The 18,585-nt window shown below is 52.0% G+C and overlaps 7 protein-coding genes across 7 annotated transcripts; 3 read left to right on the top strand and 4 right to left on the bottom strand.

Annotated features, from left to right (window-relative positions):
* Nucleotides 1-56: 56 nt before the first annotated feature.
* On the top strand, nucleotides 57-3,040 carry PV05_03448 (uncharacterized protein). Its single transcript, XM_013464088.1, has one exon. It carries the CDS (start codon nucleotides 566-568, stop codon nucleotides 2,798-2,800), a length of 2,235 nt encoding a protein of 744 aa, XP_013319542.1. The 5' UTR covers nucleotides 57-565; the 3' UTR covers nucleotides 2,801-3,040.
* A 933-nt stretch (nucleotides 3,041-3,973) lies between these two features.
* On the bottom strand, nucleotides 3,974-5,430 carry PV05_03447 (uncharacterized protein; the record flags this gene model as incomplete). Its single annotated transcript, XM_013464087.1, has 3 exons — nucleotides 4,773-5,430; nucleotides 4,343-4,713; nucleotides 3,974-4,283 (listed from the first exon to the last, which is right to left on the bottom strand). The coding sequence occupies exons 1-3, from the start codon at nucleotides 5,193-5,195 to the stop codon at nucleotides 3,974-3,976; spliced, it is 1,104 nt and encodes a 367-aa protein (XP_013319541.1). The 5' UTR covers nucleotides 5,196-5,430.
* A 704-nt stretch (nucleotides 5,431-6,134) lies between these two features.
* Nucleotides 6,135-7,195, bottom strand: PV05_03446 (uncharacterized protein; the record flags this gene model as incomplete). Its single annotated transcript, XM_013464086.1, has 5 exons — nucleotides 6,875-7,195; nucleotides 6,719-6,816; nucleotides 6,406-6,662; nucleotides 6,237-6,346; nucleotides 6,135-6,193 (listed from the first exon to the last, which is right to left on the bottom strand). The coding sequence occupies exons 1-5, from the start codon at nucleotides 7,020-7,022 to the stop codon at nucleotides 6,135-6,137; spliced, it is 672 nt and encodes a 223-aa protein (XP_013319540.1). The 5' UTR covers nucleotides 7,023-7,195.
* A 983-nt stretch (nucleotides 7,196-8,178) lies between these two features.
* On the top strand, nucleotides 8,179-8,967 carry PV05_03445 (uncharacterized protein; the record flags this gene model as incomplete). The annotated part of the gene is made up of 1 exon (XM_013464085.1): nucleotides 8,179-8,967. The coding sequence occupies one exon, from the start codon at nucleotides 8,179-8,181 to the stop codon at nucleotides 8,965-8,967; it is 789 nt and encodes a 262-aa protein (XP_013319539.1).
* Nucleotides 8,968-9,175: 208 nt separating this feature from the next.
* Nucleotides 9,176-11,688, top strand: PV05_03444 (uncharacterized protein; the record flags this gene model as incomplete). The annotated part of the gene is made up of 2 exons (XM_013464084.1): nucleotides 9,176-9,338; nucleotides 9,389-11,688. 2 exons carry the CDS (start codon nucleotides 9,176-9,178, stop codon nucleotides 11,686-11,688), a joined length of 2,463 nt encoding a protein of 820 aa, XP_013319538.1.
* A 191-nt stretch (nucleotides 11,689-11,879) lies between these two features.
* PV05_03443 (uncharacterized protein) lies at nucleotides 11,880-13,622 on the bottom strand. Its single transcript, XM_013464083.1, has 2 exons — nucleotides 13,098-13,622; nucleotides 11,880-13,047 (listed from the first exon to the last, which is right to left on the bottom strand). Exons 1-2 carry the CDS (start codon nucleotides 13,518-13,520, stop codon nucleotides 12,070-12,072), a joined length of 1,401 nt encoding a protein of 466 aa, XP_013319537.1. The 5' UTR covers nucleotides 13,521-13,622; the 3' UTR covers nucleotides 11,880-12,069.
* A 145-nt stretch (nucleotides 13,623-13,767) lies between these two features.
* Nucleotides 13,768-17,969, bottom strand: PV05_03442 (uncharacterized protein). The gene is made up of 2 exons (XM_013464082.1): nucleotides 17,129-17,969; nucleotides 13,768-17,068 (listed from the first exon to the last, which is right to left on the bottom strand). The coding sequence occupies exons 1-2, from the start codon at nucleotides 17,158-17,160 to the stop codon at nucleotides 14,143-14,145; spliced, it is 2,958 nt and encodes a 985-aa protein (XP_013319536.1). The 5' UTR covers nucleotides 17,161-17,969; the 3' UTR covers nucleotides 13,768-14,142.
* Between the last annotated feature and the right edge of the window lie 616 nt (nucleotides 17,970-18,585).

The following is an 18,585-nucleotide window of genomic DNA, read 5'->3' as shown; positions in this document are numbered from 1 at the left end:
CCCCCCCACTAGCTATCTGGTCGTCTAGCTCTCACGTTCGTCATTGCCTTCCAGACCCTAAAGATGCCGTGGTTCCACTGCTTCCTCCATCTCCAGTCCCATCATGGTAGGTTTCGTTGCTCATCACGTATCGTCGTTGGCAATGCTGGGTCCTCCAGGCTCTTCATCTGACCCCAGGGACTGTCTACTACGACGGCTACTTTCTTCTACTGAAAGATAGGCCTGCGATACATTTCACCTCCACATTCGCGACGACATCAGACGGACTGCTCCCTCCTCGAAACCCTTGCCCACCAGACTCAAAACGGTCTTCTTACACCCGCAACCTCGGGCACTTCGACTCGAAGTTTTCATGTTATTGCGATTTGTTAGTACGACTCAACTCGACAGCAGAAAGATATTGTCTCTAGACGCAAGCATACATTTGGGCGAGCAGTGTCGATTGGCAAAAAAAACATGTTCCGTTGAGTTGTACAGTATCATCCTCATCGCGAACCGCCGATTGGTCAGCCGGTGCAGATAGCAGGGAATCTGTCTTCTTCAACAAAGAGCAACAGACTCGGAGATGGGCACTGGCCAAAGATTTCATCTCCCAGGCTCGCTGAAAAGAGCGAAGTCCAATGCACTTTATCAAGAGTGGAAACCGGACAGGAAGGAACATAAGGCTCAAAACGTCCTCGGCATCTCCGAAGCCGCTCTCAACACCGCCCGTAACGAAAGTGTCAGCTCTTCGAATACAGCCAGGATACCGGCGTTATCGTTCTCAGATGCCACGACGGAGCTGGGTTCTTCGAGGGCGCCAACCGAAAAACCGGATACGGCTCCAGAGTTGAGGCTGAAGGCCTCTTCAGTGCTATTGCATGAAGACTTCTGCATCAGTGCCGAGACAGCAAAATCGATACATTCAAAACGACTCAAATCGCAGACTTCTTCCTCAACCCTCGGCTCTCACTATGACCCTCAAAGAATGCCTTTGGCTATATCGCAACAAACTTCCGATTCGTCGAGGCGGGACTTTGCCCTGCGCAAAGGCTCACCTGTCATTGTCAAGGCGACCACGCCTGAGAAAGATTCGCTGCGCCAGTTGCGTGTCTTCAGGTCATCCAAGAACCGAGACAAGGTGGAAACCAAGAAGCTTTCGAAAATAAAATCGGATTCTTCCGCTTCGCCAGCTCGAACACTGTTTAGCAGTCAAAGGTATACGACCTCCACTGACCATGCCGGAAAGTCTGTTTCGGCACCCTCCTCAAAATCCTCTGTCTCATACAGTGAAGGTCAACATCCCGGGGATTCTCGATCCGGTTTCATGGGGAAGGTCCCAGTGGCCGATGCCAAAACGTCCAAGGCGTTCCGCACTTCCGCAGATGCCCCAGTCGACGCACCACACATCAAACTCAACATCAGGCGACCGAGGGTTGGGGCAAAACATTGGTTTGACGGACTGGAAGGCGACAGCAGCGAAGAAGAGAGCGTCCACGAACCAGAATTTCAGCCCAGCTTTGTCGCGGGGATGGAAAGTGCTTTCGAGGATGGAAGGATTGGTCCAGTGTCCAAAGGTTTGGAGCGGATGTCCGCTTTCATTTCAGAAATCTCGCATGGCGATACTGCATCGGCGATGTCTAAGCCGTCGAGTTCTTCTTCACGCCATGTGTTGCCAGCCTCTGCCATTCCCCCTCGGGTGTCAACACTCAACGCCAAATCATCAAAGGTGACGCTATCGCAGCATGAGCCGCAACCGCAGCCGGTAAACTCTGTAAAGCCAAAGTCGAAGTTCTTGGCTTCAAGCGACCTGCACACCACAAGTATACTCGATCTCTCTTCGTCGGATGATGAGGAACAGCAGCAACGTGGCATAAACCCCCATCGAGGTTCTCTGCCTCAACTGCGTGATAGCATAGCGGTCGAGTCGCTGATGGAATCAGATATTGTGGTTGAAACTGCGAAAGCCATTGACACAAAGCAGAATGCATCCATACAGGCAACGCCTAGCGTGAGACGAGTGGCTCGCAATGCGTCGAAGCGAGGGGCAAGACCGTCAATCAAGCCCCCCAACAGGACCCACGATTCGAGACAGACGTACTTCAGCGACCACTCGTCCGCGCCAGAACCTGAGGAATCCGATCTTCTAACCTCATTTCCCCCTACCCCTACGGAGTCACGCCGTACGTCTCTCCGAAGCTCCTGTCTATCGGATAATGCGAGTATAGAGAGCCGAAGAATGGTCAGTGTGACCAAGCAGGAAGAGTCATTGCTTGCAGTCATGAGGCTGAAGAAGGCAGCCTTGCAGCACGGACAGAGGAGCACCGACCCACGAATCCGGGTGCTGAGAGACCTGGATAGAAAGCCTCATGACCGACACCTGCCAGCAGCAGCCACGTCCGAAAATTTCTCGCGGGCTAGACCAAGAAATCAAGAAATTCTCGGCTCTGATAGCAACTCTGATCAGGCGTCTTGCACCACGTTTCAAACCGGCAGATCCATTGACCCGAGTAACAGGTTTTCCATGGCAAGCTTCCGAACAGAGACTTCCCTGGATCCTGACACTGACATGTCTTTCATGCCCTCGCCCAGTCTTCTCCCTGTTACGAAAGGTGCGACGCGTTTGAGCCGTGCTACATTCTTTTCTACCTCGACAGGTGACTCGAGAGAAACGTCACGTTCTCGACGGGAGCACAATTACAGAGCGGCCTTGGAGAGATTGTCATCTGTTCCACCGCGGGACGATATCCCGTCGCAAGAATTTATTGATTGGCCTTACCATGGGTGGGACGTCAAGACGGCGCTCGCCACAGCGCGTTAGGAAGAGGAATCGACCGTTCCTGGTGTCTTGGCCGAATGGATTCAGTGATACCTATGTTAAACGTCACCCCTGTACTTATAAGAATTTTCTTCTTTTGTGATGATGACGATAATGTGGAGGATGTGCTTGTGAGAGTCGGCGCTCGGCGCCCGTTTTGTACAGTATCAGAATGACCCCTGAAAGTGGTCGAATTGGCCTTATGACACGCCAAACAACCCCGTGTATCAGTATGATGTCTCTGCGCCGAAGCCGGATTCCCATTTCAGATATCCGCTCAATCCAACGCTTGTCACACATCCCATGGCGTGCCCCTATACCCAACCGGCCAAGGATGCAACACTTTTCCCCTTCCTGATGGTCGAGATGCAATCCGAAGCTGCTGGAGGGCACAATCTATGTGGCCGAGAATCAAGCTGCCGGCAGCGGATTCTCATGTCTGTGAATGCTCTTTTATGGCTTCTCCGAGAAGCTGGTACGAGTACTTATGAAAGTTCTTCAATGACGGATACGATCGCCTTCCAGCGTCACCATGTCCCATAGGGAAGCCATATTCTACCCCCACTGGTATTCTGAAAGCAGACCGGCGCTTCTACATGTCGTTTCTGAAGTCTTACTCGTCAGTAGTTGCCCAGACATCCGAGCATGCAATAACACCGTTAAAAAAATTATCGATCATGGGATTGGGGCTCGAAAAACAGCAATTGGCGCGGCCCTTGAAGCACTATTCCCCTTCCCACAACATTGGAAGCAAGCATGCACGATCCCATCAATACCTGCAACTACTTCGGCAGAGGAAGCTGGAGCGAACGAGAGGAAAGACGGCGGCGGCTCAAAGGGTTGTAACGGGTCAGAAACCTAGCTTGTAACCAGCCTGGCCGTTTGAAGATGCAATCACAATTTCTACCCGTTCAATGATTCATTGATGTTTGTGACAAATCGTTGCTGCGTGTGCTCTGCTTCGAGAGATTCGCATTAGCACGGGTCAACCTGACCTGGAGGGCATTTTCTCCGTCGGGCTCCATGGTGGACTCAGCCACTTTTGGTTTGGTCTGCAAGTGCAAGCAAGCTGGAGAGGCAAGGCCATTCAAATCAACATCGGGGCACGATCTGCAAACATCGGGGAAACATGTGTATGCTGAGCTGCATGCACACCATGACACTTCGAAGTAAGCATCAGTCGTCTCTGCGAGATGCCTCCCTGTACCAACCGTCGTGGTGGCCGGGCCTGCTGAATACTCGTTGGCGCGAAAATTGTATGGCCGCAACCCAATTTGCGAACCAACTTCCCGCCGCAAAGCCTGAGTTCCAATCGCCGCATCCAAGTCGGCCAACAACGGTGACCACGAGCATTAGAACCGATGTGATACTCTTAAGGACCACGTGTGGCATATCGAATACACTGCCCAGCTGGCGTTCGCGGATCAATAGGCCGGGGAATTTTTGGTCGCGCGGTTGCTGGCCGTAGCCGGCGCTCTTGAACCCGCTGGCGATCTGGTCAGCAAGGACGATCATGACCTCAAGGACACCAGCGGCTAGACTAACTCATAACGCAGTATCAGCGGGTGCTCGTGCTTGAGGTTCAATGACCTTTGCTGCTCCGCTAGTGCCGGTCGATGGAAACACTGCAACATGTACCAGTGTCCTTCGAGATTGTCCAAGCGGCACAAATAATACGCTAGTTCCTGGTGTGGGCATTCTGCTATATCGGGATACTTGTAGCCAGGACAGCCCCAGTCGTGCACCCAATCTGGTCTGGTTGCTTCGTCGTTGGGATAACAGTATGGGCTGTCAACCCAGTCTACTTGGGCCTGGTACTTATCCACACACGCCTGCAGATGCCCTCTGTCCGGCTTGTTTTTGGGACAAGCCTTGCCTATGAAGATGTTCGAATCGATCAAGCCTCCCAAACGAAGCTGGTGGGCCGACCCTGTCAATGTGATGCGCCGACTAGAAATCGTGGTAGTGGACTTACCTCGACTCTCTCCACACCCTCGACGCCACACAAGCCGAAATGTTTCCGCCATCTCCCCCTATGAGCGTAGTATTGTGCATTGAGGTCAGCGAATACAGCCTCTTCATTGTCTGGGTCCGCGACAGGTACGTCGACCACGAATGTTTGCGAGCCGTCTTCCCAGGCCAACAGCACGCAGTAGTCCTTTCCTGTCTGCTCTCTCCGGCGTGCAAAGTAGGTCCATAGAGGGCTCTGGCCTTTGGCCTGTTTTTCAATTCCGTTGGGTGTAGTCCTTCTTACACCCTGTGCCAGTCGACGATCTCGCAGCTGGCCTAAATTTGGGGCCACGACCGATTCCCTCTCCGAGGTGAGGGCAGCGTCTGGAGTTGCGATAACCCGTTGAGTCGAATCTTGCATCGTTGCTGCGTTGGCCTCGATATCCATTCTTCCACGTATAGTAGGTGAGAAGAAAAAGAGTTAGAACGACGGCGGATGTAGTAGCATGCGATGAGGTTAGATACAAGACTTGAGGCCAGGAGGTGTCGTCGTTCGCTGGAGTCGCCCTTCACCGGTTGGCGCTAAACATCAGTATTGCCCAATCTCATTGCAAGGCAGGTTCGATGGCGCTGCAACCCGCCCACAGAACCGACGACGCTTCCTGTCTTCTAGGTGGTCTCGGACTGGGGATAGAGGTTAGGTCGTAACGACTTGCTTACTTCTAGTGAAGTACCATCCAATCCCTCCACAAGCACTAAGCCCAAACGCTATCCCATCAAATAAGATCAAGGACCGATAAGCCGAGACGTTTCCCTCTCCCTCCGTACGGATACTATTATCCATAATCGCACCACATACAGGCCCTGATATCACGTATCCCAGTCCTCGGTCGAAGGCAAGCAGCCCATATACCCAGAGTTCAGCGCTCGCGTGGCTGTTACTTAATACCGTCGCAAGACGAGCATAGAGCACGTTGAAACCGCCAGCAAAGAGCCCATACACAACGGCGAAGGCGATGAGATGAGAGAAGTGCGTGCCAAGCAGCCAGAGTGTACACACGGCGATCGCTGTACATAGACTGGAGAAAATCAGAGGAATGAAAACGTTCACCCGGTCTGATGCGAAACCGAACGCGATTTGACCGACAGTGGAGGCTAGGTTCATGGCTGTGAGCAGTAGAGTTGCTTTAGTGGCTGGTACTTGGAAATTCAGAGCATATGCTTGATATCGGATTAATCAGCTCGAGGGTCGGATGCAGGCGGACAATACCTACAGGGTAGATAGACAAATGGCACATTGTAAGCTATGCCTTGGCAAAAGCTTGCACCTGCGACTACCCAGAACAAAGGTCTTCTTAGAACGCCCCAATCTGTTTGTGGTGACTCTTTATGGTGATGTGACAGCGGAGCTCTCAGTAGCGGCAACATCGGTCCGACTGTGACTACCTGGTAGATGTATCAGCATGGCTTCCTCGGTATATCAGAGTACGCACAGCAGCCATGGCAAAGGCTCTCAAAGTAGTTGCAGAACCATAGTGCAGCAGTAAACGTTCAACGATGATGGGAAGAATCATGCCTCCAAGACCGTTTGCGGCAAATCTGAAGGTCATTCAGCAACTCGAACCTAATCGGTAGTTAGTGCAGCATTTTGCACTTACAACAGGCCATATGCAAGTCCTCGATTGTCGACGAACCACTCGTTCAACAGCGACAATAATGGATAGTAAAGCAGCAAAAATCCAAGCCCATACATTGCTCCTTGGGTAAGAATGACATGCCACGCGTGCGTTGCAAAGCTAGCTGAAACAAGGGCAAGGCAGTCGAGGAAAAGCCCAAGAGATATCATCAGCTGTCTCCGTTTCATATACGCCGTAGTCAAGGCTGTGGCCAGCGGTGCGCCGATAAACGGAATGCCCTGTGCCTCGCCATCAGTCCAATGGAAGAGATGCCAGAGTCGAGTGGATTGCGCACAATGGCCAACATGCCCGCGATCGGGAGGTAGGCATTTGTACCAAAATCGCCATCTGTGCTGTAAAACGTCTGAAAAGTACCGAAAGTGAGTGGGAATCCTGACTCACACAAGTTAGTCGCCTTTCTCTATGCCATTCTTCAACTTGGAATCTGTACCCCATAAAACAGCTTCAACAATGAATGCTGCGAGCAGAAATTGGTATGCACCTCGCCGTGAAGGTCGAGGCCGAGAAGCGCCTGTAGATCCCGACGCAGGCTCCGCAACTTCAACCACCACTATCGATTTCCCTGGATCGACGAGCATATTTGGAATGGGAGCTTGGTGATGGTCATGGGTTGGAGAGAGAGCCCAGCGAAGCAATCGAAGATGGGAACGTCGTGAAGGAAGTCTGAAGCAGTCATCGCTATTCCCTCAATTTCGCCCATGCATCCGATCCTGCATTCTGGGTCTCTGATCGGGAATTGACTCCTGCTTTCCCGTGCCAAAAAGTAAGGCATTCGCGCACTCGAAATATGGCTGGCTGAGTGGGATAATCTTCTTACCCAATATCATGATTTACCGAGTGGCATACGGCCAATCATTTAGGCAAGATGAGCGCCTTGTTGGCATCAGGCACGTCAGGTTCTGCGCCATGCAGATGGGCTGAAGTTGGCTGGGCATCTCGACGCTTCCAGACTCTAAAATCAGCGTGGACGCTGGGGTGCATCGCGGTAAGCGAGCATGCCAAGTCTTGAATACACTCTTGAACGCCTGCCGAAAAGGGTTGGTTAACTTCGACTCAAACCAACGAGGCTCCTCTACCTGCACGGCTGTGCACCGCGTTAATTTCATCCTCATGGTGGGAGGCCAAGCACATTGAGAGAACGGAAGAGACTGTATCACATATAGATAGCCTTTCGCCAATCTGAAGGTCCGCGAAACTCGCATGAAGCGTACTTTAAGGGCCATTACCAATCCGGGTGGCATTTGAATCTCATGCAATGGACAATGCTGTTAGAACATATGGTGGCATCTCGTTGCAACATGTCGACCGGAATGAGCTGCAACGTGCAATACATGCATTCAGGTCCGTATCGGCACAATGCACGTGCGCTAGCGTGTTGACCAAGAGGATAGACAATACCGCATCAGCAACCAGAGAGAATTTGTCGCTCCACGCCTGAGCCACTTCCTTAGCTTGCCGCGGCATCAGCAAGAGGTCTTGTGTCAGCCTTCTATCTCACACGTGGAGAATATTAAACGAGTCGCTTCTGCCATCACTGAAAATTCTAGGCTGTCTTCCGCAATCGCCGAACATGGCACGACTTTATTGTCCTCTGTACTTGCAGACCATAGAGATGATAACTCTGGACCAGATGACGGGCAAGGAGGTGCAATTGTCCGCTCCACTCTGCGGCAACTCTACCGGGATTTCTCAGAGGAAGGTTCACGAGAACGTGACTTGTGCCATAAGACGATAATGCAAGACTTGGCTCAAGCAGTCGGCGCGACACCTGTTGAAAACAGAAGGCGCATTCTGGTGCCTGGTGCAGGGCTTTTAAGGTTGCCACTGAACCTCTACCTGGCCGGATATGAAGTCGAAGCGAACGAGGTATCGCACCATCAGCTGCTGGCAAGCTTGTTCATGTTGAACCAGGCCGAGACTGATCCTCAGTATGCGCTGTACCCCTGGGTTCTGAGTTTCTCGAATCATGTGTTTCGAGGCGACCAGTTCTTGACGTGTTCAGTCCCAGATCTCCGACCTAGGAAGCTGATTGGTGAGACTGCGCGCGTCGGCAGGTCGCTGAAGATCAACATGAACGACTTTGTCATCGAGTACTCCAAGCCTTGTTACAAAAATCATTTCGACGCCGTAACGACACTCTTCTTCATCGACACAGCGCCCAATTTGCTCGATTACATCGCGACGGTCAGTCATTGTCTCGAAGTTGGGGGAGTTTGGATCAACGTGGGACCACTTCTGTGGAATTGCTATGAGAATGGTCCAGCTGGACGACAGGAAGGTGACCTTGATGATGACATATCTTGTAAGATGCGGCAGCGCCTTGCCTCGGGGGAGTGTGGAGACCCGGGTGCTCCAAAGCTCGAGTTCTCTAACGATGAGGTACTAAAGTTGCTTGAACACTATGGTTTCGTGGTTGAAAAGCAGGATCGCTGCATTGGCGAGGCCGGATTCGTGGCAAACCCTAGAAGTATGCTGCAAAACATGTACCAGATGTCACATTGGGTTGCAAAAAGGAGACCGTGAGGCACAGAATGGTAAAGGTTGTATCCATCACAATCCATTTAATTATTGTGCCGAGGCTGTTGGAGGGTGCCATCTTGGCATGGCACAGCATGGATAGAAGTACCGCTCCAAAAGCGGCAGCATCGATCGCCAGATTGGGTGGGAAATTTTTCTGATAAACTGTAGAATTTGCGGAGAAAAACGCCCCTCCGTCTGCGCAGTACATGACATGTCTCTGGCCTTGAGGTTCAAAGCTGGAGGTTCTGGAGGAAATCCTTCAATGGCACCGACTATGACTTCTGTCCATCATCACAGAAGTACCACTAAACAAGAGCACAAGCCTTTCAAATCCCGACACGCCTCGAAAAGTGCTCTGAAGGATGCGGCCAAGGGTGGGCTACACGCAGGATCTTAACAAAGCCTCATGCTGACCGGTATGTAGGCAAAATCGAGAGCGCGAGAGCAGAAAAGGGCCAAAGGAAGACGCCCCACCAGCAAGTCATGTCGAAACTCGCCAGACGCAACCAAGCGAAGCAACTGCGCATGAACCACAAAGAAAAGAAAGAAGGAGAAGAACATATTTTCCAGGGCGTAGATGGAGCAGCCAAACACATTGCGATTGTGCCTTTGTCGAACAGCATAGATCCATACTCCGCGATCAACCTTCTGAATGAGAGCGTCGACATTGCCCGCCTTGAAGTAACTAGCGGTATAGTTCCGGTCCGAGTCGATCGATTTCGTCGCAATCTGCTCTATCTGCCTGCCTCCTTTGACCTTCTCAAGGCACTCGATGTCTGCAAATTGGCCGATTGGGTTGTGTTCGTACTGGATGCTGAGCAAACAATCGGTGAAGAGGAGGATTTGTTCCTGAAGGCCCTTGAGGGACAGGGGATCACCAATGTCACTGCTGTGGTACAAGGTGTCGAAGCCAAAGTCCCTGCAGCGAAGAGATCACGACACCTGACAGACCTGAGGATCGCTATCGGCCGTTACTTTCCGGCCTTGGATAAACTATCCAGTCTGGATAGCAAGTCGGATTGTTCCAACTTGGTTAGAAGTATATCGACTGCTTCTACGAGAGGAATACGGTGGCGAGATGACCGGAGCTGGATGCTGGTCGAAAATGTGGACTGGAGCAGCCCGGTCAATGGAGCAGCCACAGCTGCAGTCACTCTCGCAGGCACAATACGAGGGAAAGGGCTAAATCCAGATCGGCTAGTGCATGTTCCTGGCTGGGGGGATTTTCAGATCAATGTGATAAGGGAAGTGCCGAAACAAGGCCAGAAACGAAGAGCAGATGAGATGGACGCAGATGTACCGATCAGAGAATGGGGGCCGACAGCTGATCAGGATGATTTGGCAGAGCTGGCACCTGAGCAAGCAGACATGCAAGATGTTGCTAGTACTGCGGCTACGACGGAGCACAAGGGCGTCCTTCTCGACGACCATCACTACTTTTCCGATGACAACACTCACATCCCTCCGGCGCCAAAGAAGCTTCCGAAGGGGACTTCCAACTACCAAGCAGCATGGTTCCTGGAAGATGTCTCTGACTCTGATTCCGATATGCTTGACGAAGATAGGGATGGCGATATTGCCATGGACGCAGCAGATTCGCTAGGACCAGAGGACGGCGTGGTCGCAAACGGCGCTGATGCCATGACCGAAGTGGGACAGTCAGAATACCCGGAATCCGAGATGCATGTGGACGCCGATGAAGAAGAGGAAGCTCGCCAGCTCGAAGAGTTTAGAGCGAGCAGAAAGCAAGAAGCCGAAGAGGACCTCGAATTCCCCGATGAGATCGAGTTGCCTCCGAACGTTCTGGCTCGCGAAAGACTCGCCAAATACCGTGGCCTCAAGAGCTTGCGGACTAGCGAATGGAATCACGCCGAGGATGCGCCACATGAGCCCATGGAGTACAGACGACTGCTTCAAATAGCCGATTACAAGAAATCATTGAATTCAGCACTGAAGGAATCACTTGCTGGGGGAGTTCTCGCTGGAACGAAAGTCGAGATCGAACTTCGAGATGTTCCCATCTCACTCGCTTCGGCCTCGGCACCAGCATCATTGTTTTCCATCCTCCGCCATGAGCACAAGCACGCCGTCATCAACCTCAACCTCACATTGAACTCGGAATTCGAGGGCCCTCTAAAATCCAAGGACGAAGTGATTGTGCAGATTGGTCACCGTCGGCTGGTCGTCAATCCCATCTTCTCCGCCTCAGGTCAGACACCGAACGACGTCCACAAATTCGATCGTTTCCTCCACCCTGGCCGTACAGCGATCGCCACATTTACCGGGCCCTTGACATGGGGTTCTGTGCCTGTATTGGTCTTCCGCCGCGAAACGCCTTCGGACAATGTTGCTCCAGCACTCCTCGATTCGAGCATCAACAGCGCAGAACCCGGTCACCTACGGTTGATCGGCACGGCGACCACGCTTGCTCCCTCTTCATCCCGTGTTGTTGCCAAACGTGTCATTTTGACGGGCCACCCATTCAAAATCCACAAGAAACTCGTCACAGTGCGCTACATGTTTTTCAGCCGCGAAGACGTCTTATGGTTTGCAGCTCTCCCACTGTGGACGAAGCGTGGTCGCCAAGGGTTCGTCAAGGAACCCCTGGGCACGCACGGCTATTTCAAAGCCACCTTTGACGGCAAGATCAACCCGATGGATGCCATCGGCGTGAGCCTTTACAAGCGTGTTTGGCCCAGGCCAGCGAAGACCTTTGAGGCATAGAGCAGCCCTCGCAATGCAGGACCCTCGCATTCGCGACGATACAAATCTGGAATTGATTACGAGTTATGACGCAAGGAAAGAAGGACATAGTATAGAGATTATCGAGATACCAGGCTTTCATTTTGATTGCGGCTCGGATGAATTGATGACAAACACACAGAACGAGCAAAAAGAACGGCGATTATATCAGACTTGTCAAAGCGCTCGGTGTCCCTGCTTTATGCTCGTGCTGGTTTCTCTGACATCTAACTCGTCTACCAGGTATCGTCTTTGCATCTTCTGTTCGCGAGTTTTTGCACAACCCGCGTCGATCCGTTCCGTCATCACCAACCGCTCACTCTGTTGATATAGACTCGACATCCTCGTCCTACGCAGCCGGCGCTATCTTCCCCTGCCAATCTGAGTCTGCGCTTCAAGTCTCGCAATATCCGCCCTCACTTCTTCCATCTCGCGCTCGACCGCGCCATACTTCCTCCCCAGCTTCGTCATCACATGCACACCCACACCACCGTCTCTCCCATACCCTGCATCTTCGCCGGCACGCTCGTACTCGTCCAGCGCACCCTGCAATTCCCTGATGCGCTGATCCAACCGTGCCTCCTGCCCGTCCAGTTCAGCAATCTTATCTCCAACGAACGCTTTCCTAGCGTCCGCGTGCTCACCCGTTTCGATCTTGCACCTCTCTTCGAGCAGGAGTACCCGGGTCTTCAAATCCATCGCCCGCGCGACCGTGGCGAAGAAAGTCATTCGTGCCTGCGCATGGCGAGAGATCACGCCGTGTTTGGTCGCTTCGAGGGTGCGGAGTTGTTGGGATAGGAGGTCTCGTTGGAGCGCGAGAAGCGTGGTCAGCGTGCCAGACATGGTCGTGAGGCGTGTAGGGAGGGTTTGTCGCAGGGTGGCGAGATGATCGACTTGTGCTGTTAGACTCGAGAATAAGGTAGACAGATCTTTAGACGGCCGGTCTCCCGGTGTTGCTCGGTTCATGCTGTCTCGTTCAGGTGCGCGGGTACTAGTACCTTCATCGTAGCGTATACCGCCGGCTTGTTGGTCGTCCTGCTCCTGCTCCTCCTCGTCAAGAGCTGCAATCCCCGCCAATTTTGCAAGGCCACTTTCAATCTCGACGAGCCTCTTTCCCACGACATCCGCGACGGTGGACATGTTCTCCTTGAACAGAACAATATCGTCTTCCAACAGTTCTTGACCGTCTATGGAGAGCAGTCCCTTGCGTGCATCGGATCCTGCCTCAGACCTTCCTGGAGAATTGCTGCGGCTTGCATCGATATACGCGGATATAACCAGCAGATCATCCCTCAACCCGAGCGTCAGCTGCTTGCTCTGCGAGCTCTGCGATATCTCCCTCTGCAAACGCGTCAGCAGCCTACACACAGGCATACAAATGGGCCACTTACAAGGACATCCGTCAGTATCTCCAACTGCATCGTCTCGACCCTCGCCTTATTCAACGCTTCTTCTAACCTCAGCTTCTCCTTGTCGTTCTCCTTCATCCCTTTGCGACGCCCGCGCGCTTGTCCATCGACTTGAGAACGACGCGCACCTCCATACCCATCGTCCATAGCTTCTTCGTGCTCCGGCAGCGATTGATCCTGCTCTTCCTCTTCTCCACCACTTCTCGACCGACCAGCGCCACCGAATTCAAAGTTGTCTCGTCTGGCCTTGACTTGCGCTTGCCACCTTCCCACCCTCTCCTCATTCACGCTCTTCCTCGACGCATCATCCTCTAAGATTTCGGTCGTAATGTACGTCCACAACCTCGCGAACGCGGGATGCGCGTCGAGCGTTGCCTCTGGTAGAAATGGGATCACCATCTCCATCACATTCTTGCTTCGTAGTTCGCTCTAAGCTGGCTAGCTATATCAATCTCGCCGATTTATCATCGTTTTTACTCGAAGCCCAGAATGATGGGTTTGGTGCTGACCACGCGCTCAAAGAGGTCGAAGTCGAATCAACGTTCAATCCCAAGACCAATGTGCACGCGCGCTATCATTGGCTACTGGTAGCAACAAACGAAAGAATTGAGTATCCCTTACGAATAACCAGTCGTGCCAGTGCATCATTGAAAGGATTGCTTGGAATTGGAAAATATCTTTTTATTGTATCAACGTGCAATGTTCATACCACTTCACAAGTTTCCCTGCTTTCGTCCCCTTGTCAGCCAACTATGATAGCTCTCCACACCCGCTGCCAGTATCATTTTTATCGAGCCAATTGCTCACGGAAGTCACTCCAATTTCAATCGATCTCAATCTGATGGTCTAAAAAATTACCCATCTCGGAAGACTGCTTCCACGCCCAGGCGATAAAACCTTTGTCTAGCACCAGTGTCCGTAATGCTATGCAGCACGATGCTCCAGGTCGGAAACAACGGTAAAAGATCAAGTCGCTCTCTGCTCTCGCCACGTCTCAACACTGCACGTGTTCAGGTACATGTCAGGATCACTCCTCTTCACTCTCCTCGGAGTCACCATCATCGTCGCTGCTGTCCCCCTCTATCGACGGCATTGCGTTCGGTGACACCGGTCCAACATACGCACCCAATTTGCCCTTGAGTTCCTCAATCTGCGCCTCCTGGTCATGCTTGCTCATAGGCTTGCTCTTTTTGCTCTTGGTCGCAGAGGTAGAATAGTTCTCAGCTGCCTCGGCTTTTGGCTCGTCTGGAGGCGGCCCTGCATATTTCTTGACAAAGTTGAGCAACTTGAGAAGTGCATGGTTAGGGACCTCCTCAATATCGAGCTCTATCTCGTTTTGATCAGTGTTGGCCAATGACGGGACGCTGTTCTGGATGATCTTTAGAGCTTCGGACATCTGTTTCTCCGGCAGCATCCCAATACCGTTAGAGATATATTGCTTCTCGGCAAATGTCACGTATCGGTCCTTCTCCGGTTTGGCCTTGGGTGCAGACTTCTTCTTTTCTTTTTTATCTTTGCCCTCCTTGGGTGCTGCAGGCTTTTCTTTCTTGCTAGGCTTAGACTTGCTCTTCTTCATGGGTGGAGACTTGGATTTCTTGACCTTCTTCTGGGTCAGCTCGCCCATCTGTTTCGACATCTCTTCAATCTGCTTCTGCAGTAGCTTGATCTTTTCAGCTCGTTCATCTTCGCTGTCCTCTGCTTCTTCCTCGCTCTCATCCTCCTCGTCATCCTCGTCTTCTGCATCGGATTCAGGTGCAGACGGTGGCTCGCGAGCTGCAATCCACTCTTCCTTTGTTGCCCACTTCTTGTTGAACATATCCTCCAGCTGATGACCAGCCGCGTTGACCAAATCGCCTTCAGGGTTGAACTTGTAGCAGTTCTTGAAGATCAGTCGGACATCCTCTTCGAAATCCTTGGCCTTCTCGTAGACATTGTTGGTCAACTTTGTTCTAATGGTGCTAAGGTCCATGGGTTTCTTGATGATCTGGAAATACGTGGGAATATTTAACGCCACGGGGTCAACTGGATGGGTGAAATACTGATTCATCTGCCAGTTTTTGGGATGGGCGATGTCCTTCAGAACCTCGTCGCAGAACTTGAGCTGCAACTCATACTTCTTCTTTTTGGGTCTTCCGCCTCCAAACTCTTGATTGCGCTTTGTCGGAACGATGGCTCGCTTGGGTCGACCATCAGCCAAGCTCGAATCACGGCGGATCAGAGGCATGCCATCAGGCCCAGGAGCAAAGGAAGGAGTCTGAGGAGGAGCAGACTTGGGTGAGGCATAGGCAGCTGTAGCAACCGCAGGACTGGATGTGCTGACCGATGGTCGTCGAGGTGCTTGTTGTCTGGTAGGCTCGTGTTTCTTCGCTGCTTTCTTGATCTCTTTCGACGGTTCTTCAAGGGTCGCCGGCGGGAGATTCTTCATCTGACTCTTGAAGGATGACTCCATCTTTCGAGCCTGCTGGGTGATGCCGTGCTCAGGGCCATTGAATTTGACACAATTGTCGACAATCAAGTTAAAATCGCTAATGAATGCTGAAACAGAGGTGTATTTATTTTGCTTCAGTCGCGAATCGATGGTTCCCAAGTCCATAGGTTGCTTGACAATATCAGGGTAGGATGGAATGTTGAGTGCCACATGGTCAACCGGCTGCCGGAAAGGTGCGGAAGAATTGCTCTTCTTCAAGTTTGAAGTGACCTTCTTCATGTGTGCCAGACGTGCCTGAGTAACGGTGTCGTCACCATCGCCAGGCCCGGTTGTCGTGGGTGTCTCGCCATTCGGTACTGGTGATAAGGCCGCCATGGGAACTTCTGGAACCTTGAATCCTGCTTCTTGATATGCAACTCCTGATTCATCGGTTTTGACTCTCTTCGCCGCACGTTGTGAATCAGCATTATCATCTTCTCGTAGCCGAGGTTGTTTAGCGTGTACAACATCAATCATCTCCTGGTCCTCCCCAAGTTGGGTAGCGGGTACAGCAGGTGTCGGAGCTGGTTCTTTGGGCTTCTCGGCTGGTGCAGCTGTCGGTGTCATCTGAGGCCGAGGTTCTGTTGAGGGGATCAATTCAGGTTCAGATTGTGGCGCAATGATCTGTTCCATGTCACGCTCCGGTGCCAGAATCGCTTCAGGTTCAGATTGAGGGGCAAGGATTTGTTGAGGTTCTGGCTCTGGCGCAAATGTTGGTACAGATGCAGTCTCGGATGCATAAGTCGATGGAATTGGCTTGTCTTCAGGCAATGTAGCTGGAGCCGGTTGCGGAGCATCGGGTGGCGAGTGAGTTGGAGGTGAAGGCAAGCCAAGGTTGGTGACAGGTGTTTGCTCAATGACGTTGGCTGAGTCAGGCGCCACTGAGATGTCCATAACATTGGCGTCGGCAGGTGATGGCACGATGTCCGCAGAATTGTCCAGTTGGTGTTTCTGAGCTTCAACTTGTGCAACAGCCCCAGGACTCAAGGCATCAGAATGAGGGGCAGTCCGCAGATCTGATTCCGGGGGCTGAGGTGGAGCTGAGACAGGCTCAGCAAAATCCATGGTCGGTTGAGTTTCTGCAGGCGTCGCTGACGACTGAATCTCAGCAGGTACGGAGGAAGGTACGACCGAGTCGGTCATGCTGTCTGTGAGTGATGTTGGTGGCGGGACTGAATTGCTTTCGAGAGAAGGTTGAGGTTGAGAGTCAGGAACAGTTGAAATTGATTGTTCGGCTGCTGCACCTATGCCATTCGTGGAAGGCGGTAGTGCTTCAGGCGGTTGGGAAACTGCCTCTGGCTCTGCCTGTGAGGTTGCTTCGAATACCGGGTCCGATTGAGGCGCTGATTGAGGCGCTGATTCAGTCACAGCGGGTTTCGACGGCAAACTGATGGGAGCATCAGAGTTTGATAATGAGGCGGCTAGGTTGTCGGCGACATGGTTTTCTGCAGGTTGAGTTGAAGTCGAACTGAAGTGCGCAGGCAGTCTGTTGACAGTCAGATCAAGTGACAAGTGAGGCAGTGAAAGTGGACGCGACAACACATACCCGTTGGCCTCCATCTGCATTTCAACATCCATTCTGCCAAGAGATTTTTAGATCCGCTAGAAGATGTTCGCGGAAGATCGGACCAGCCGATAGAGTGATGAACAGGTTGAAAGATTATTATTAATGCTGGAATAATTTACAGGCCGAATGGTGGCAAAATAACACAAAAGGAGATGACGACAAAGGGCGCCGGAAAAGGTGAGATGTCGTTGCGGAATGAAACGAAAAAGGTGCGATTAATATATAGTCGACGAGAATTGAGCAATTGCTGACACAATCAAGTGGCAACAATGCTTCAAGACTCAATTGGTGGGAGTCGAGAGATCGATGGCGATGGCGATGGAGATGCCGGAGGAGCCTGATGGAATGGAAAGGGTTGATATCGATATGATCATGTGACTGTGATCATGTGATATACAGAACAGGCGTTCAGAGCGCCAAGCAGACTCGGAAGGTCGCTGGACTAATCGGCAGGCAGGCAGTGACCAGACTCGGCGTGCATAAACTGTTGTCGCGCCAGAGATTGTGTCGCAAATAACAGCAGTACCGACAGGCAGCAGTCTGGATGAATCTCGATGTTGACGGCGGCGATTCGGCGATGCGACAGCGATGGAATTGCGATGCGCGCGCAATGAAATAGAGTTGAATTGGATGTTTATATGGATTATTGAAGGATTGATCTGATACACCTAATGGAGAAGAAGGTGATCTGGCCAACGCGTCTCGAAAGCAGAGACGAATCAGATGGTGGCTTGGCGTGGAAATTGGCCGACGCGTCGGTTCGTGTTGTGATCGTTTTGGGGAGGAGAGAGGTGAAGGGTGCGGTGCATCACACTTTTAGGAGCAGCAAATTTATGGACGAGGGGCGCGAAATCCTTAAGTAGCCTCGGAAGTTGTTACAGACGTGGCTCCGTCCGTGTGCGACCCCTGTCAGATTTAGTGTTTTTGATTCTCCAGCCATTGATCCCATCGAACCAACTGGGTGCCAACCGTGTCCTGATCAGGTGGATGCCGTTATCTCGAGGTGCCAATCAATGGGTGCCTACCATACCCTTTAGGGGCTAGCAGTGCCAAGCATCTCGATTTTTCTCTCGCTCCTGTCCAACCTTGTTCGTCCTGCGCCACCCTCCTTCTCCCTCATTTTCTTTCTCTTCTTCTGCCCTTCATCTCCACTTCTGACGAGCCGTTTTGCTTTGCTTCCCTTGCTGCCTTTGCAATTATTATTATTTGCACCAAATGTAGCCATCCACCAAGCCATCGTCTACCTATTGCATACTCGTACCCCGTATCTGCAGTCTCCTTCTCCCATCAACGTCCGTTCTTCGGACTTACCTGGTTGTGTAAAGCTCTACTTCTGATTGCAGCCTGCACGCGGCGCTTGTGTCACGCGATCATCATGTTCTCATGGCGCATCCCTGTTCCATATCTTTCGAGATGATCACTGCAAAATCCGGATG

Source organism: Exophiala xenobiotica (genome assembly GCF_000835505.1).
Source record: "Exophiala xenobiotica strain CBS 118157 unplaced genomic scaffold supercont1.2, whole genome shotgun sequence".
NCBI lineage: Eukaryota > Fungi > Ascomycota > Eurotiomycetes > Chaetothyriales > Herpotrichiellaceae > Exophiala > Exophiala xenobiotica.
This window is presented reverse-complemented; position numbering and strand designations above follow the sequence as displayed.

Bases quoted from the DNA above. Each gene is read 5' to 3' on its own strand.
- PV05_03448 (XM_013464088.1), top strand. From the start codon at position 566: ATGGGCACTGGCCAAAGATTTCATCTCCCAGGCTCGCTGAAAAGAGCG.
- PV05_03443 (XM_013464083.1), bottom strand. From the start codon at position 13,520: ATGGAGATGGTGATCCCATTTCTACCAGAGGCAACGCTCGACGCGCAT. The intron at 13,048-13,097 runs GTAAGTGGCCCA...ACGCGTTTGCAG, and splicing joins AGATACTGACGGATGTCCTT to AGGGAGATATCGCAGAGCTC.
- PV05_03442 (XM_013464082.1), bottom strand. From the start codon at position 17,160: ATGGATGTTGAAATGCAGATGGAGGCCAACGG. The intron at 17,069-17,128 runs GTATGTGTTGTC...GACTGTCAACAG, and splicing joins ATGCAGATGGAGGCCAACGG to ACTGCCTGCGCACTTCAGTT.